The sequence below is a fragment of the Pogoniulus pusillus genome, chromosome 39 (genome assembly GCF_015220805.1).
Source record: "Pogoniulus pusillus isolate bPogPus1 chromosome 39, bPogPus1.pri, whole genome shotgun sequence".
Lineage (NCBI taxonomy): Eukaryota > Metazoa > Chordata > Aves > Piciformes > Lybiidae > Pogoniulus > Pogoniulus pusillus.
The window spans coordinates 5045430-5062361 of NC_087302.1; the positions used below are offsets into that span (position 1 = coordinate 5045430).

Sequence of the window (16932 nt, forward strand, 5' to 3'; positions counted from 1 at the left end):
AAAATTCACCTCTAACCCAGGTTCAAACCCTTCCTTAACAGTGAGGGGAGAAGAGACTAACCCCTACCTCACTGCGACCTCCCTTCAGGGAGCTGTAGGTGGATACAAAGCTCTTGGAATGAGTTTGCAGCCTCATTCTTTGCTGGCTGCTGTCAGCTTAATTGCAATGCTCAGGTAATTGCTGCTGGGGTTGTTCTGTTTTCCATTGCATGCCCAGCCTTTCCTGAGAATCCTGATGACACAAGTGATGCTGGAGCAGAGCCCATTTCCACCCCAGGGTGGGGGCAGGAAGGTGTGTGCTCTGTGTGACCGTCCATTGGCTCAGCCCAAGTAGAATCATAGAAGCAGTCAGGGTTGGAAGAGACCACAAGGATCAGCCAGCTCCAAACCCCCTGCCATGGGCAGGGATACCTCATACTAGAGCAGGCTGTGCAGAGCCTCATCCAGCCTGGCCTAAAACACCTCCAGTGACGAGGCTTCCACCTCCTCTCTGGGCAACCCATTCCAGTCTCTCCCCACTCTCACACTAAAGAACTTCTTCCTAACATCCAGTCTGAATCTCCCCATTTCCAGCTTTGTTCTGTTGCCCCCAGTCCTATCACTCCCTGACAGCCTCAAAAGTCCTTCCCCAGCTTTCTTGTAGCCCCCTTCAGATCCTTGCAGGCCACAAGAAGGTCACCTGGGAGCCTTCTCCTCTCCAGACTGCACAGCCCCAACTCTTTCAGTCTCTCCTCACAGCAGAGCAGCTCCAGCCCTCTGCTCATCCTCGTGGCCCTTCCCTGGACACACTCCAGCACATCCACATCCCTCTTGTCCCAGGGGCTCCAAAACTGGACACAGTACTCCAGTACTTAGTGACATTTGGTCAGCTGTTTCAGTCACAGAGATGGATTCTCACTCAGCAAGTGACAGAGAGGGCAGGCAGGAAGAGGGAAAACAAATTAAGTGGCAGCTATACAAGAGACACTTTGGGTCTGGTGCTAAAAGCAAGCCAAAAACCACACTGGAAATCTGTCCTGGTGTGAGAAAAGAAGTGAGTTCCATCAGCCTGGCAATTACTGAAGCCATGAATGTGCACCTGTACTGCAACACAACTGCACTTTCCTCACTGCATCCCCCACCAAGGCAGCACTTTGTGTTAAATAAGTACTGCTGCACTGGTCCTACACTTCACCCAACCCCCAGCTGGCAGCTCCAGCAAAGGACCTCAGGGGGTGATAGGTTGGACTGGATCATCTTGGAGGTCTCTTCCAACCTGGTTGCTTCTATGATTCTATGACCCTGAGTGCTCCCAGCTTGGTGTTTGCTGGCTTGGGCTCCTCGTTATGTCTTGGCATGGAGACACAATTAATTGTGATAATGCAGAGGCTTTAACTTTTCTGCTTTGCTTTATTAATTCACTCTAAGTGATCCTGCTCTAGCAGGAGGGTTGGAGTAGATGATTCCCTGAGGTCCCTTCCAGCCCCTGCCTGCTGGGATTGTTGGTGTTCTGGCAGCAGAGAGGCAGTGCTCTGGGCAGGACAGGGAGCTGCAGCTTAGTTTTCTGATGCTGCTGTTGTGTTTGCTGTTGAGCTTGGACACAGCATCTTCCCACAGGCTTGTGCTGCTGGATGCCATCCTCATATTGCACCTAAAGTCAGGCTTGATGCGCTTCTGAGCAACTGATCTAGTTGGGGATGTCCCTGCTGACTGCAGGGGGGTGGAGTAGAGGACAGGGGTCTGCTGGAGAGAGTCCACCCCTTGGGCTGCAGCAAAGTCCTCTCCTCTCCTGCAGAAAAACCTCTCTTCACATCCTAGGGATGGGTAGGGGATGTTTGAAGATGGTTTTGGGGAGGGTTCTGGCAGGGAATTGGTGCCCCCAGGCTGGGCTTGGCTGTGCTCCCTGGATCAGATGCTCTCATAGAGGGATGGAGGCACTGATGAAGATGCAGCTCTTGTCCTCACAGGCAACACAAGCAAATGGGGAGGACAAATGGGTTCTGCTGGAGCGAGTCCAGCAGAGGGCTATGGGGATGATGAGGGGACAGGAGCACTGCCTGAGGAGGAGAGGCTGAGGGCCCTGGGGCTGCTTAGTCTGGAGAAGTGAAGACTCAGAGGGGATTTGATCAATGTTTATCAACATCTGAGGGCTGGGGGTCAGCAGGGGGGACAGGCTCTGCTCACTGCTCCCTGGGATAGGACAAGCAGCAGTGGATGGAAGCTGCAGCACAGGAGGTTACAGCTCAGCACAAGGGGCAACTTCTTGCCTGGAAGGGTCCCAGAGCCCTGGCACAGGCTCCCCAGAAAGGTTGTGGAGTCTCCTTCTGTGGAGCCTTTCCAGGCCTGTCTGGATGTGTTCCTGAGTGCCCTGAGCTAGATTGTGTGGTCCTGCTGTGGCAGGGGGGATTGGACTGGATGGTCTCTTTGGATCCCTTCCAATCCACAATATCCTGTGATCCTGTGACCTCCAGAGGTCCTTTCCAACCCAGTGCCTTTCATGATTCTTCTCTTTGAGGAGAGGAAAAGGCAGCAGCCACCCAAGCAGCTGAGCCGTGCCGTGTCCTGCTGCCATCCTTCACTCTGCCCTTTCCATCATCCCTTTAGACACGGGTCCAGAGGCAGCGGGGGCCAGTGGTACCCCCAAGCCTCACCTTGCTGACGTGGAAGGAGAGGTGCAGGGAAGTCCAAGCGCTCTTCAGGGGAAAGCCTGGACCGAGGAGCAAAGGTAAGGGGATGGGACGGACCGCGGGAGAGCAAAGATCACGCAGCCACTCCCCGCTGCTTACGAACCGCTCAGGGTCAGCCGGGGCGCGGGTTGGTTATTTACCCTCGCTTAAACTCTCCCCGCACCACCCGAGCTCAGCCCCACGCTGCTGCGGAGGAAGCGGGGGGGAGAGAGAGCACCGAACCCAGCGGCAGCTGCTCGGTACCGCCGCTCCTCGGTTGTTAAACGCCTCCGTTCGCATTCGACCCAGCTCGGCAAAGCCCAGGCTCGCCTGGAGAGCTCCAAGCGCAGCCTCGCCGCCCCGCTGACCTCAGCCGGGGCTGGCCCGGCCCCGGAAAGGGCTGCGCCCTGCGCTGCGCATCGCTCCGGGAGCGCCGCGGGGAGCGGCACCGGCACCGGCACCGGCAGCGGCAGGAGGAAGCGCCGCGCCGCTGGGAGCACGGCCGGCACCGGGATAAGGACCGGCACCGGCAGAAGAGCTAGGACCGGGACCCCGAGAAGGACTGGCACAGAGACCAGGAGAAGGACTGGCGTGGGGAGCGGCCCCGGGAAAGGCAGAGGCGGCGGGAGGAGGCCCAGCCATGGCTCTGCGCCGGCTCTGCGCGGTGCTGCTGCTGCTGCTGCTGCCGCTGCCCGGCGCCAGGGGTGAGCGGGGCTGGGGCTGCCTGCGGCTGCCGGTGCACGGCCTTGGGGATGGGGCTGTGTGAGGCTGGGTCTCCGCGGGGTGGGGATGGGTTGAGGAGAACCTCTCCGCCCCTAATCCATCACCGTCCGTTCTCCCCCCCTGCCCGCAGGTGAGTGCCAGCAGCCTCCGAGGTTTGCCTATGCCGAGCCTTCCTCGCCCGCGCAGCCCCCGTACCCCGAGGGCACCAGGCTGAGGTACAAGTGCCGCCCAGGGTACGCGGTGGACAAGGACAAGTTCCCCATGGTCACCTGCGCCAACTCCACCTGGCTTGCTCAGCCTGACTTCTGCATCGGTGGGTCCAAGGGCTCGGGGAGGGAGGCAGAGGGTCCCTTCTGTAGCCCCCGGCCCCCGCTTGTGGTACTGCGCAGTTGGGATGGATGGTCCCAAGTTGCTCATCTTAGAATCAGTCAGGATTGAAAGGTACCATAAGGATAATCTAGTTCCAACTCCCCTGCTATGGATAGGGACTGCTCACACTAGAATCAGGTTGTTTAGAGCCTCATCGAGGCTCTCAGGCAATTAAGAACGTGCTCACTCTTCCTTCCCGGGGTCAGCCCTTCCACTTTGAGATGTTAAGCTCTGGGAGATGATCTCTGTCCTTCTTAATTACTTTGCCATCTGCTGGCAGTGTAAATGTTGTGAGAGATTCACACAGCCACCAGGTACGCTGTGACAAACCCTGCGGGAGCCTCTTGCCCCCATGCTGAGGACAAGCCTCTTGCCCCCATGCTGCAGGAGCCTCTTGCCCCATGCTGAGGGCAAGCCTCTCGTCCCCATGCTGCAGGAGCCTCTTGTCCCCATGCTGTGGGAGCCTCTTGTCCCCATGCTGAGGACAAGCCTCTTATCCCCATGCTGAGGGCAAGCCTCTTGTCCCCATGCTGCAGGAGCCTCTTGTCCCCATGCTGCAGGAGCCTCTTGTCCCCATGCTGAGGGCAAGCCTCTTGTCCCCATGCTGAGGGCAAGCCTCTTGTCCCCATGCTGCAGGAGCCTCTTGCCCCATGCTGAGGGCAAGCCTCTCGTCCCCATGCTGAGGACAAGCCTCTCGTCCCCATGCTGAGGACAAGCCTCTTGTCCCCATGCTGCGGGAGCCTCTTGTCCCCATGCTGCGGGAGCCTCTTGTCCCCATGCTGCGGGAGCCTCTTGTCCCCATGCTGCAGGAGCCTCTTGTCCCCATGCTGCGGGAGCCTCTTGTCCCCATGCTGCGGGAGCCTCTTGTCCCCATGCTGAGGGCAAGCCTCTTGTCCCCATGCTGTGGGAACCTCTTGTCCCCATGCTGAGGACAAGCCTCTTGTCTACTCTGCTGGCCCTAGTGTGGTCAGTGGATCCCTTTCCATCCCCTTCTTCACACTGTTCCCTTTCCCTATGGATCCAGACCTCTGCCCTGAGCCCACTAAAGGCTTTTATCAGTCTCCTTGCACAGTAAGCACAAACCCTTTGGATTTTCTTATCTGTCCTTAGCTTTATTTGAAGGTTTTATTTGCCTTTAATTTTGTTTGCTTTTAGATAGTGTGGCCAACAGGAGCAGGGCAGTGGTTGCCCTCCTATATTCTGCCCTGGCAAAGCCTCACTTTGCTTCATAGAATCAAGCAGGTTGGAAGAGAGCTGCAAGCTCATCCAGTCCAACCTAGCAGCCAGCCCTGTCCAGGCAAGCAGACCATGGCACTAAGTGCCTCATCCAGGCTTTTTGCAGTTTTAGGATCCTCACTACAAGGGTATTGAAGTGCTGGAGCAGGTCCAGAGAAAGAACAACGAAGCTGGTGAAGGGTCTGGAGAGCAGGGCTGGTGAGGAGCAGCTGAGGGAGCTGGGGGTGTTTAGTCTGGAGAAGAGGAGGCTGAGGGCAGGACCTTCTGGCTCTCTGCAGCTCCCTGAAAGAGGTTGGAGCAAAGGGTTAGTACCTTCTTCCAAAGAACAAGTGGTAGGGCAGGAGGAAGTGGCTTCCAAGTTGCACCAGGGGAGGTTTAGATTGGATATGAGAAGAAACTTCTTGACTGAAAGGGTTCTCAAACAGGCTGCCCAGGGAGGTGGTTGAATCCCCATCCCTGGAGGTGTTAGAAAGAGGCAGAGATGTGGTGCTGAGGGCCATGGTTTAGCCCCAGGATTGGCAGAGACAGAGAATGGTCAGAACTGGATGAGCTTAAAGGTCTGTTCCAACCCAAACCCTTCCACACTTCTGTAACTTCTGGTTCCTCAGACATTGACCTGGATCTTGGCTGCCTGACAAAAGGTTAACGAGTCTGTAATGACACTGACCAGCACTGTCACCTGCTGGGTCACCCTCATGCCATAAAACAAAGCTTATGCTGATCACTTGCCCTTCCAGGGAAGTCCTGTGGCCCACCCCAACTCATGAATGGCAACTTCAACTTCACAACCAACCTGCAGTTTGGGGCAACCATAAGCTACACATGCAACCTTGGGTAAGCATTGCCTGCTTGGTGGAGCTGAGCCTGGGTGACAGCCCCCATGGGAGCCTCAGGAGGCTTTTAATAGCTGAAGGCTGTTTCCTTGGCAAACAGAGTCACGGTGGGGAGGTGTTTGCAGGTGTGGGGGTCAGGCTCTTTCCTGTTCTTGCTGTCAAACCAGATTGTCTGCTCTTGGGAGCATGGTCTCTGCAGATTGCAAACCTTGCAGGTTTTGGTCCTTTCCCCTTGGTGGCTGTTAATAATTCAAGGTTTGCTGTTGTGTGATGGGTCTGGTTCCCCACATCTTAGCTAAAGGGTCTCAGGAGAAGAGGGTGGTGGGGTCCTGGGGATGCCAGGATAGGGATGAGAGGGAAAGGGAGCAGTTATGGTACTTTGGTGTCACCCAGCTCTGCTCAGACAAGGAGCTGCTTTTTGGATCTGCCACTGCACAGCATGGGGCTGAGCAGACTCAGGATGGGGAGGGCATCTGGTTCATGGTCCTGTGAACTCAGGATGGGGAGGGCATCTGGTTCATGGTCCTGTGAACTCAGGATGGGGAGGGCATCTGGTTCATGGTCCTGTGAGCTTATAACCTTCTCTTCTTCTTGTTTTGGGTACCCCAGAACTGGTTGAATCCATCCCCTAACTTTCCTCCAGCTGCACTATGTATTGCCTTTGTTGAGGTGCTGAGAAAATTCAGTTCAAGGAGAGCAGGGAACTGCAGAAATGATTAAAGGACTAGAAGATGTCTTATGAGGAAAGGCTGAGGGACTTGGGGCTTTCAGCCTGCAGAAGGGAAGACTGAGGGGGATCTTACCAATGTTGATCATTACTTAAAGGGTGGGTGTCAGAAGGAGAGAGGCCAGGCTTTCTTCAGTGGTGCCCAGGGACAGGACAAGGGGTGTTGGGAACAAACATGAACATAAGAAGTTCTACCTAAACAGGAGGAGAAACTTGTTTGGTGTGAGGGTGCTGGAGCGCTGGAGCAGGCTGCCCAGAGAGGTTGTGGAGTCTCTTTCTCTGCAGAGATTCCAACCTGCTGTGGCCATTGTGATCCTGGGCAAGCTGCTGTGGGTGCCCCTGCTTTAGCAGGGGTGGGGTTGGTCTGGGTGATCTCTAGAGGTCCCTCCCAATCCCTACCATTCTGTGTCATAGGAGGGCTGCTTTCCCCCTAGGGTTCAGCTCCTCCAGAGAATGCCTTTAGATACTGCAACTTTCTGAATTATAGAATCAGGCAGGGCTGGAAGGGACCACAAGGAGCAGCCAGTTCCAACCCCCCTGCCATGGCCAGGGACACCCTACCCTAGAGCAGGCTGCACACAGCCTCAGCCAGCCTGGCCTCAAACACCTCCAGCCATGGGGCCTCAACCACCTCCCTGAGCAGCCCATTCCAGCCTCTCACCACTCTCCTGCTGAAGAGCTTCCTCCTTATGTCCAATCTGACGCTCCCCACCTCCAGCTTTGCTCCAGTGCCTCCAGCCCTGTCACTCCCTGAGAGCCTAAAAAATCCCTCCCCAGCTCTTCTATAGGCTCCCTTCAGATACTGAAAGGCCACAACGAGGTCGCCTCAGAGCCTCTTCCCCCTCATTGCCAAGAAATTCAACCTTCCCTTTTCTCAGGTACCGACTGGTTGGGAAGTCCACTGCCACCTGTGTGCTTGATGACACTGGAGTTTCCTGGGACAACATTCCATACTGTGCCAGTAAGCAATGCTTTGTGTGCAGCTCTTCCTCAGCACTATGGCGACAGATCTGCTAGTGTGGAGCACAGCAGGGTGGATGCTTTGGGCTCCCCAGTTCAAGAGGGACAGGGAAATAGTGGAGAGAGTTCAGTAGAGGTTACAAGGATGCTGAGGGGCCTGGAGCACCTCTGTGAGGAGAAAAGACTGAGAGCCCTGGGGGTATTGAGCCTGGAGAAGAGCAGCAACAGAGGGGATCTGAGTGATGCTCAGCAAGAGCTAAAGGGTGGGGCTGGGCTTGTGGCAGTGGTGCCCAGGGACAAGTGGCACAAACTGGAACCCAGAAGGTTCCATCTGAACAGGAGTCAAAAATTACCAGTGTTGATCACTACTTAAAGGGTGGGTGTCAGAAGGAGAGAGGCCAGGCTTTCTTCAGTGGTGCCCAGGGACAGGACAAGGAGTACTGGGAACAAACATGAACATAAGTTCTACCTAAACAGGAGGAGAAACTTGTTTGGTGTGAGGGTGCTGGAGCCCTGGAGGAGGCTGCCTAGAGAGGTTGTGGAGTTTCCTTGTCTGGAGAGATCCCAACCCTACCTGGCCATTGTGATCCTGGGCAAGCTGCTGTGGGTGCCCTGCTTTAGTAGAGAGGTTGCTGAGGGATGATCTCCAGAGGTCCCTTTCAACCCTTACCACACTATGATTCAATGCAGATGTTCTTGCTGTTGTTTTGCCATGCAGTTATTCCCTGTTTCCCACCTCCTGAGATAGAGAATGGGCAGGTCACTGATGGGGACAGAGACTTCACCTTTGGCATGACTGCAACCTACAGCTGCAACAAAGATTTTGCTCTCATTGGAGATGCCACAATTCAGTGCTTGGCAGATGAGAACCATGAGGGAGTGTGGAGTGGTTCAGTCCCTGAATGCAAAGGTAAAGGCTTCCTCTCCTTATTCTTTTGACTTTGTTTCTCATCCCTCCCCTGATTCTAGGGATGCTGCTGGACAGCCAGCTGAACGTGAGCCAGTGTGTGGCCAGGAAGGCCAACAGCATCCTGGCCTGGACCAGCAATAGTGTGGCCAGCAGAAGTAGGGATGTGATTGTGCCCCTGTACTGGGCACTGGTGAGGCTGCAGCTTGAGTCCTGGCTTCAGTTTTGGGGCCTTCACTCCAAGAAGGACATGGAGGGGCTGGAGCAGCTCCAGAGGAGGGCAACAAAGCTGAGAAAGGGTCTGGAGAGCAGGGCTGGGGAAGAGCAGACTGAGGGAGCTGGGGGTGTTTAGTCTGGAGAAGAGAAGGCTGAGGGGAGACCTTCTGGCTCTCTGCAGCTCCCTGAAAGGAGGTTGGAGACAGGTGGGGGTTGGGCTCTTTTCCCCAGTAACAAGTGATAGAAGAGGAAATGACTTCAAGTTGCACTAGAGGAGGTTTAGGTTGGACACTGTGAAAAATTTATTCCCTGAGTAGTCAGGCATTGGAACAGGCTGCCCAGGGAGGTGAAGGAGTCACCATCCTTGGAGGTGTTCCAGAGCTCAGAGGACAGCCCAGAGTGAGTCCAGAGCTCAGGGGACAGCCCAGAGTGAATCTGGAGCTCAGGGGACAGCCCAGAGTGAATCTGGAGCTCAGGAGGCAGTCCAAAGTGAATCCAGAGCTCAGAAGACATCCCAGAGTGAATCCGGAGCTCAGGGGGCAGCCCAGAGTGAGTCCAGAGCTCAGGAAGCAGCCCAGAGTGAGTCCAGAGCTCAGGGGGCAGCCCAGAGTGAGTCCAGAGCTCAGGGGGCAGCCCAGAGTGAGTCCAGAGCTCAGGGGGCAGCCCAGAGTGAGTCCAGAGCTCAGAGGGCAGCCCAGAGCTCTTTGTGAGCTTCTCACATAGTTCAGTGCTGCTGCTGGTCTTGTCCTCCTTGTAATATCCTCGCTCTGTTCATGTCCAGTGGTCAGCTGTGAGAACCCAGAGGTGCCCAACGGGAGAAGGTTGTCTGGCTTTGGCACCAAGCACACCTACAAAGACACAGTGACCTTCGGGTGTCTCCCTGGCTATCGGCTGCGTGGCAGCAGCCTGGTCACTTGTGAAGCAAACAGTGACTGGAATCCACCTCTGCCAACCTGTGACCCAGGTGAATGCCAGCTTCTTTCCCCCAGCAACTGCAGTGAAGCAGGTGAAGGAGCTGTTGAGTAGGTCAGCATCCAGAGCTTGAGCTCTTGTAGCCATGGCCTTGCAGACAGGGCTAGCCCATCGAGTGCTGGCTCATCGAGCTAGCCCAGCCCAGGTCATTGTTTAGACCTGAAACTGCTTGTTTGTGAGCAGCAATTGAGGCAGAAATGCACTGAGAGACAAAAGGTCCTCCCTACACCTGACTTGCTTCACCAGCTTCCAGACCTGCTGGGGAGGTTTGGCTCTTGAGCTCTGCTGAGTCAAGGTGTTGCAGGTTGGGTTGTGGTCAGCAAGGGAGCATCTCCGAGGCTGCCCCAGCTGTGTCTTCTCTCTGATTAAGTAAAGGAACTGAGGTTGTTCAGTCTGGTGAAGAGGCTGAAGGGAGACCTCATTGCTCCCCACAACTCCCTGAGAGGAGGTTAGAATGAGGTGGGAGTGGATTCTTTCTGCCAGGTGACAGAACGAGAGGAAGTGGCCTCAAGTTGCACCAGGAGAGGCTTAGGTTGGGTATCAGGAAAGATTTCTTTGCTGCAAGAGTGGTCAGGGATTGGAACAGGGAGGTGGTGGAGTCCCCATCCCTGGAGGGGTTCCAAGAAACTCGTGGGTATGGCACTTGGGGACATGCTTCAGTGGGCATGGTGGTGTTGGGTTGCTGGTTGGACTGGATGCTCTTAGAGGCATTTCCAGCCAAAGTGAGTCTGTGATGAGGTGTGAGATGTGCTGCTGTTTACTAACTGGGTTGAATGCAGACTCTCTCCCAGACCCAAGCAGGGTGAAGTGTTGTGTGCTGCAAAACACACTGTTTGCTGATGTTACTCAGCCCCCTTTGGCTGCTCTCCTCTAACCAACCTTGCTGTGGTCTCCAATTGTTAGTCTACTGTGGTCCTGCTCCACACTTCCCCTTCGCCCAGCTGCCGGTGGCTGTAGGTGAGAGCTTTCCTGCTGGAACTGTGCTGAGGTATCAGTGTAACCCAGGCTATGCTGCAGCAAGTGGGAAGTCCCCTGATGTCACCTGTCAGGATGATGCATCCTGGTCTGCAGACACAGACTTCTGTACACGTGAGTAGCTCCATCCCTGTCCTGTCTTGGCTGCCTGAGTGATCTGCACCTGAGGGGTTGCTCTCAAATCTGGGTGATGCTTACCTCTGGCTTTGAAGTCATTCCTGTGCTGCTTTGCATCCCTCTAGGACAGAGCTGTGTTGCTCCCACCATAGCCCATGGGGACGTGACTGGCAGCAAGTTCCTCTTTGAGTCAGTGGTGATGTTCAGCTGTCATCCTGGGTGAGTGGATCACTGCTTCAAAGTGACCAACTTGGGGGGCAGAGGACACAGGTCACAGGTGGTAACATCCACCCCCATTCCCTCCCTGGTTTCACAGAATCCCAGCATGGTAGGGGTTGGAAGGGACCTCTGGGGATCATCCAGTCCAACCCCCTTGCTAAAGCAGGGCACCCACAGCAGCTTGCCCAGGATCACAGTGGCCCAGGGTGGGTTGGGACCTCTCCAGACAAGGAGACTCCACAACCTCTCTGGGCAGCCTGCTCCAGCACCCTCAGTGTGAAGAGGGTTTCCCAGTGCAAGTCCCCAGTGAAACTGTTAGGTCCTCAGTGAGGTGAGCAGGTGGAACACACATGGGCTTGGTCACTCAGCCACCTGCTTCAGTTCATCTCTCTTTAGTGCCCTGATTTGCTGGCTTTGATGTGGCCAGGTCCCATGTCACAGCAGGGACATCTGGTTGCCAGCATGCAGTGGTAGAGAGCAAAGGAAGGAACCTTTTTGGGATGTCTTCTTCTCTTGCCTCAGGTACCAGTTAGAGGGTTCATCTTCTGCCAAATGTGTGGTGTCAGGAAGTGGAGTGGATTGGGAGCCAGAACCTCCATCCTGTAAAGGTAAGAGGGGAAAACCCTGCAGAGAGACATGAAGATAAGAGCTGGAGCTGTGCTGGTGTAGCTGCCTTTATGATGGGCTTGGGCTGCTTGCACTTGTGCTGTGCTCAGGGTGTCAGTGCTGTGAGACCCCAGGTTCAGTTTTCTTGTCCAACAGGCTGCCCAGGGAGGTGGTGGAACTCAGAGCAGTTTCAGCTGCTGCTAGTTGCATGAACTTTGGCTGCACCCCCTTCTCCCCACACCCCTCTTGGCCTTCTCAGTCAGAAGGAGCACTCAGACACTCTTGCTGCTGTCCCTCCCTTAGGCCAGCACTGTGAAGAGCCTCCCAGCATTGCCAATGGGCTGCACAATGGCACAAAGGGCACAGCCTTTCTCCATGGCTCCGTGGTAGCTTATAAGTGCAAGGAAGGCTTCACCCTTGCTGGAACAGCCTTTCTGCAGTGCCTTGCAGGAGATGCATCCCAGAGAGGCTGGAGCAGGCCTGCTCCTGAATGCAAAGGTGATGTCTGTCTGTCTGTCTGTTTATCATCTCCTGGGGCTGTCTTGCTGCCTCCTCTCTGTCTTGATAATGCCTTTTTTTTAACCCTTCCTCTGGCAATGCTCAAATCAGAAGGATTAGAAGGGCAACAAATCTGGTGGAGGGTGTGGAGAAGAGGTCAGGAGAGGAGCAGCTGAGGGCAATTGGCTTGTTCAGGCTGGAGGCTGAGGGGAGACCTCATTGCTTCCTACAGCTCCCTGAAAGGAGGCTGCAGTGAGGTGGGGTTGGCACTGGAGGTGGTGGAGTCACCACCCCTGAAGGACATAGCACTTGGGAGCATGCTTTAGTGGCCATGGTGGTGTTGGGTTGCTGGTTGGAATGGGTGATCCCAGAGGTCTCCTCCAGCCTCAGTGATTCTGTGGTAGTTCAGAAGTGTTGACAAAGTGGAAGGAGCAAGGGAAGGGCAGAAATTGGCCATGGTTTAGCAGCCATGGTGTTGATGCTTGGACTGGATGGCCTTAGAGGACTTTTCCAACCAAACCAGTGCTGTGATTCCATGGTAATACTGCTAGGGATTAAACTATTGCTACTTCCTGGGGCAGCTTCAGTTCAAATCTAGTGCCAAGAGAGCAGAATTAGGTTGCAACATGAACCTGCAGGCTGGTGGCAATGCATCCAGGTCGATGCATCTGGCTTGTAATGAGGCTCTGGAGTTGGGCTGTGAAGGATTCTCACTCTCTTCATGTTGCCAGCATGATCTGCTCTGTTGTGCAGGGTTCTCACTCTCTTCATGTTGCCAGCATGATCTGCTCTGTTGTGCAGGGTTCTCACTCTCTTCATGTTGCCAGCATGATCTGCTCTGTTGTGCAGGGTTCTCACTCTCTTCATGTTGCCAGCATGATCTGCTCTGTTGTGCAGGGTCCTCACTCTCTTCATGTTGCCAGCATGATCTGCTCTGTTGTGCAGGGTTCTCACTCTCTTCATGTTGCCAGCATGATCTGCTCTGTTGTGCAGGGTTCTCACTCTCTTCATGTTGCCAGCTCTGATATGAGCTGCTTCTGTTGTGAGTTTGATGAACTTCTCTGCTGGGCCTCACATTTTGGCTTCCTTCCTTTCCAGGTGGTGCAAACATCATCATTGCTGGTAAGTGGAGGGAGTTGGGGCTGTTCAGTCTGGGGAGGAGAAGGCTCCCAGGTGACCTTATTGTGGCCTTGCAGTATCTCAAGGGAGACTACAAGAAAGCTGGGGAGGGACTTTTGAAGCTGTCAGGTAGGGATAGGAGTGGGGGGAATGGAACAAAGCTGGAAATGGGGAGATTCAGACTGGATGTTAGGAAGAAGTTCTTCAGCATGAGGATGGTGAGAGCCTGGAAGGGGTTGTCCAGGAAGGTGGTGGAAGCCTCATCCCTGGAGGTGTTCAAGGCCAGGCTGGATGAGGCTGTGGACAGCCTGATCTGCTGTGAGGTGTCCCTGCCCATGGCAGGGGGTTTGAAACTGGATGATCCTTGTGGTCCCTTCCAACTCTGGCTGATTTTATGATTCTAAGTGACATCTATTCCTTGTGCCCCACAAGTGTGCTCTTATCTGCCTTTATGGTGTTGCCTCCTCTGTCTTCTGCTTGAAATAGGCTCCAGATATGACCCAGATCATATTTGTGCTGTTGTTGCTTTAAGATCATGCTGTGAAAAGGGGGAGGAAAGGTAAAGAGGACCAGGGAGGGAAAAGATAGTTGAGGATCTACTACTGAGTGATAGGACGAGAGGAAATGGCCTCGAGTTGGACCAGGGGAGGTTTAAATTGGATATTATGGGGGAAAAAAAATCTGCACTAAAAGAGTGGTCAGGCATTGGCACAGACTGCCCAGGGAGGTGGTGGAGTCCCCATCCCTGGAGGGGTTCAGAAAACGTGGACATGGCAGCTGGGGACATGGTTTAGTGGCCAGGGTGGTGCTGGGTGGGTGGTTGGACTGGATGACCTTAGAGGCCTTTTCCAAGCCAAAACAATTCTGGCTGAAGCTTCTAATTTGTCCCTTGTAGGAATCTTCCCTCTCCTCCTGGCAATGCTGATTATGAATGTCTAAATGAAGGAATGGACACAGCCTGGAGGGCACCTCCAGGCATGTTGGACTCGATGACACTTGTGCCCATGCTCTCCTGCTCCCTCCTGTGAAACTGGCCAAGAAGAGACCTTGGATGACAAAGCTCTGCTGCTCCCAGCTGCATCCCAGCAAGCACTTGGCACTTTTGGCTGCACTGCATTGCACACAGCAGCTCATGCACAGGACTGGGCTGGGAGGTCTCCACCACCCAGCTGAGAATGCTCTACAGAAATCAGGAGCAGTTATCCCCATCACAACAGTGCCAAAGACAAACAAAAGTTGGCTCAAGAAAATTCTGCTCTTGGGGGGGCACCTCCAGTTTCTCAGCCCCACTAAAGCCACCTTGTGCCTGGATCTGATCAGGATTCAGGGCATTCTTGAATGTGTTGAGATGGAAAGTGCTGTGGAGAGGATTAATGGTGAATGTCTTTGTCTGAGTGATCAAAAGGTTGATAGAAATGGGGAGGGAGGGGAGGGTGAGTCTGGTAGTGAAAGCACTGGAAACACTGATGTGAAAACAAAGCTGCAAATGCTGCTTCAGGGTGAGCCTGAGCCTTGTCCCTGCAGCAGTGCACTTTAGCAGAGAGAAAATAATTGAACTGCCACATGACAAAGAAGTGTTGGTGTTATTCTGCCTCCTGCTGCCTGCTCTAAGGCCAGTGGTAAGCTGCAGCTGAAGGCCTCTGCTCTGCCACTATCTCTGTATCGCATCGGAGCTCTGCAGCAAGCACCCTGCTGAAACATCCTTCCTGTCCCTGCAGTGCCTTGATGCTTCTCTTGAAGTGCTGAAGCTTTTGGCAAGCCCAAAGCCCCAGGAGGAACCCATTTGAGTGGGTGCTCAGGGTGCAGTGGAGCTCATCTCCAGGCAGGTGCTGTCCAATCCCACTTGCAGGTGTCCTGGCAGATGCCACCAAGCATCCGAACGTTGCTGCCTGTGAAGCTTTGCACTTTCGGCTCAAATGCAGCTGCTTGGAGTGACTGAGGCAAGGGACTGCTGTCTGGATTTGGGCTTCAAAGGCTCTTCCAGGTGGTGCTGTACACCTGGAGACCATGCTGGCCCCCACAACGGGTTGGCTGGGTGTGAGCTCAGCCCCAGGATACCTCAGGTCTGCTGTGATATTGGAGAGGCTTTGGGGCTCTTGCTCTGCTCCTTGCTCAGATGCTGCACTCAAAGTAAGGGCAAATGCTCATCAAGCCAAAGTCTTAATTTACCCCTCCAAGGAGGACACAAATCTGCTCTGTGTGTGGTGTGTTTTCATCCTGTCTCACCTGATCATTCTGTTGAGGGGTGGGTAGAGGTGAGCAAAGAAACCTGCGGTGCCCAACTCAAGTCAGACTTTGGCACTGCCATGAGGGCAAGGTGGATGATGAGACCTCACTCATCATGTCTAAAGACCCAGGCAGACCTGCCCTTGGTTTGTCTGGCTGCTAGAAAGCCCACCCTGTGGTGGTGGTGTTAGCTGGTTGGTGGTGTTAGCTGGTTGTTGGTGTTAACTAGCTGTTGGTGTTAACTGGTGGTTGGTGTTGGTGTTAACTGGTTGTTGATGTTAACTGTTTGGTGTTGGTGCTGGTTTTAACTCAGCCTCACTAAATGCTGACTGAATTAGGGAGATCTTGTAGCATCAAAATCAATGAAGATTTGAAGCTTTCCTGTTTATGAGGGAAACCAAACTGTGATGGGATTGAAAATTGTGAAGCCTGAAGCCAGCTGAAGACACTTGGGACTTTTAGCTGCTGGTAAATCAGGGCTTTGAGGGTTAGGGTTTTGTCTGCTCCCATCTGAGCTCCTCATGATGCATGGCTGGGAAGGAGAAGTGTTTGAAATGTGTCCACTGCAGACCCTTTTGTTTCTGCATTTTCAGCAGAGCTTTCCTGCTAACAGGAACCTGCATCTCATGGGAGTCAGAACCACAAAGGGACATTTCTACCTGCTCTTCTTCCAGGCAGACCCACAAAGTTCTCCCTTCCTAGCAGAGCTTGTTCCTGTTCTGCTGTCCCTGGGGCACCCTGAGGGCCTGTTTTGGGAAGCCAGACTGCAGAACAAGCAGGTTGCTGTGAAGATTTGTTTCTCTCTTGCCATCAGCCACAGAAGTGACCAGTTGAAGTGAACCCAGAGGTGAAGCTTCATCACTTCACCTTGTGACCTGCTTTGTGACTTTCATCCCAGCACAGCTCTTCCTACTGTAGAGTCCAGAGTGGTTTTCACAAAGGATTTAACAGTTGATTTAGGGATCAACTTGAAATGATCTCCCTGCAGCCAGCTGGAAGGAGCTGTGAGTGCTGGGACATAGCTTGTGGGTATGGTCAGCAAAAGGCAGTGTTGAAGGTAGATGAGAGACTTAGCTGCTGTGTTTGTAATTGAGTTCTACCATCAGAGAACAGTTGGGGTTGGAAAGGACCTCTGGAGCTGATCCTGTCCATAGATTATTAGATCCAATTCATGGATTATTAGTGTGGCCAGCAGGGCCAGGGAGGGGATTCTCCCCCTCTACTGTGCTCTGCTGAGACCCCACCTGGAGTACTGCATCCAGCTCTGGAGCCCCTGGGACAAGAGGGCTGTGGAGATGCTGGAGAGTGTCCAGAGCAGGGCCAGGAGGAGGCTCAGAGGCTGCAGCAGCTCTGCTGTGAGCACAGACTGAAAGAGTTGGGGCTGTGCAGGCTGGAGCAGAGGAGGCTCCCAGGTGACCTTCTTGTGGCCTGCCAGGATCTGAAGGGGGCTACAAAAAAGCTGGGGAGGGACTTTGGAGGCTGCCAGGGAGTGCCAGGAGTGGGGGGAATGGATCAAAGCTGGAGGTGGGGAGAGTGAGGCTGGAGGTGAGGAGGAAGTTGTTGAGCAGGAGAGTGGTGAGAGGC

General features: G+C 54.3%; 1 protein-coding gene across 2 annotated transcripts; it reads left to right on the forward strand.

Annotated features, from left to right (window-relative positions):
* The first annotated feature begins 3043 nt into the window (after positions 1-3043).
* On the forward strand, positions 3044-15316 carry LOC135191530 (complement component receptor 1-like protein). 2 transcript variants are annotated; one of them, XM_064173888.1, is made up of 12 exons: positions 3044-3349; positions 3499-3681; positions 5711-5807; positions 7412-7494; positions 8212-8403; positions 9398-9580; positions 10492-10677; positions 10806-10899; positions 11422-11507; positions 11809-12003; positions 13102-13125; positions 14018-15316. In XM_064173888.1, the coding sequence occupies exons 1-12, from the start codon at positions 3286-3288 to the stop codon at positions 14059-14061; spliced, it is 1431 nt and encodes a 476-aa protein (XP_064029958.1). In that variant the 5' UTR covers positions 3044-3285; the 3' UTR covers positions 14062-15316. The 2 variants fall into 2 exon arrangements, with proteins under 2 accessions (XP_064029958.1, XP_064029959.1); XM_064173889.1 differs by lacking the exon at positions 11809-12003.
* The last annotated feature ends 1616 nt before the right edge of the window (positions 15317-16932 follow it).

Coding starts and splice junctions, on each gene's coding strand:
- LOC135191530 (XM_064173888.1), top strand. CDS start 3,286: ATGGCTCTGCGCCGGCTCTGCGCGGTGCTGCTGCTGCTGCTGCTGCCG. Junction 3,350..3,498: donor GCCGCTGCCCGGCGCCAGGG/GTGAGCGGGGCT, acceptor CCCTGCCCGCAG/GTGAGTGCCAGCAGCCTCCG. Junction 8,404..9,397: donor TTCAGTCCCTGAATGCAAAG/GTAAAGGCTTCC, acceptor GTTCATGTCCAG/TGGTCAGCTGTGAGAACCCA.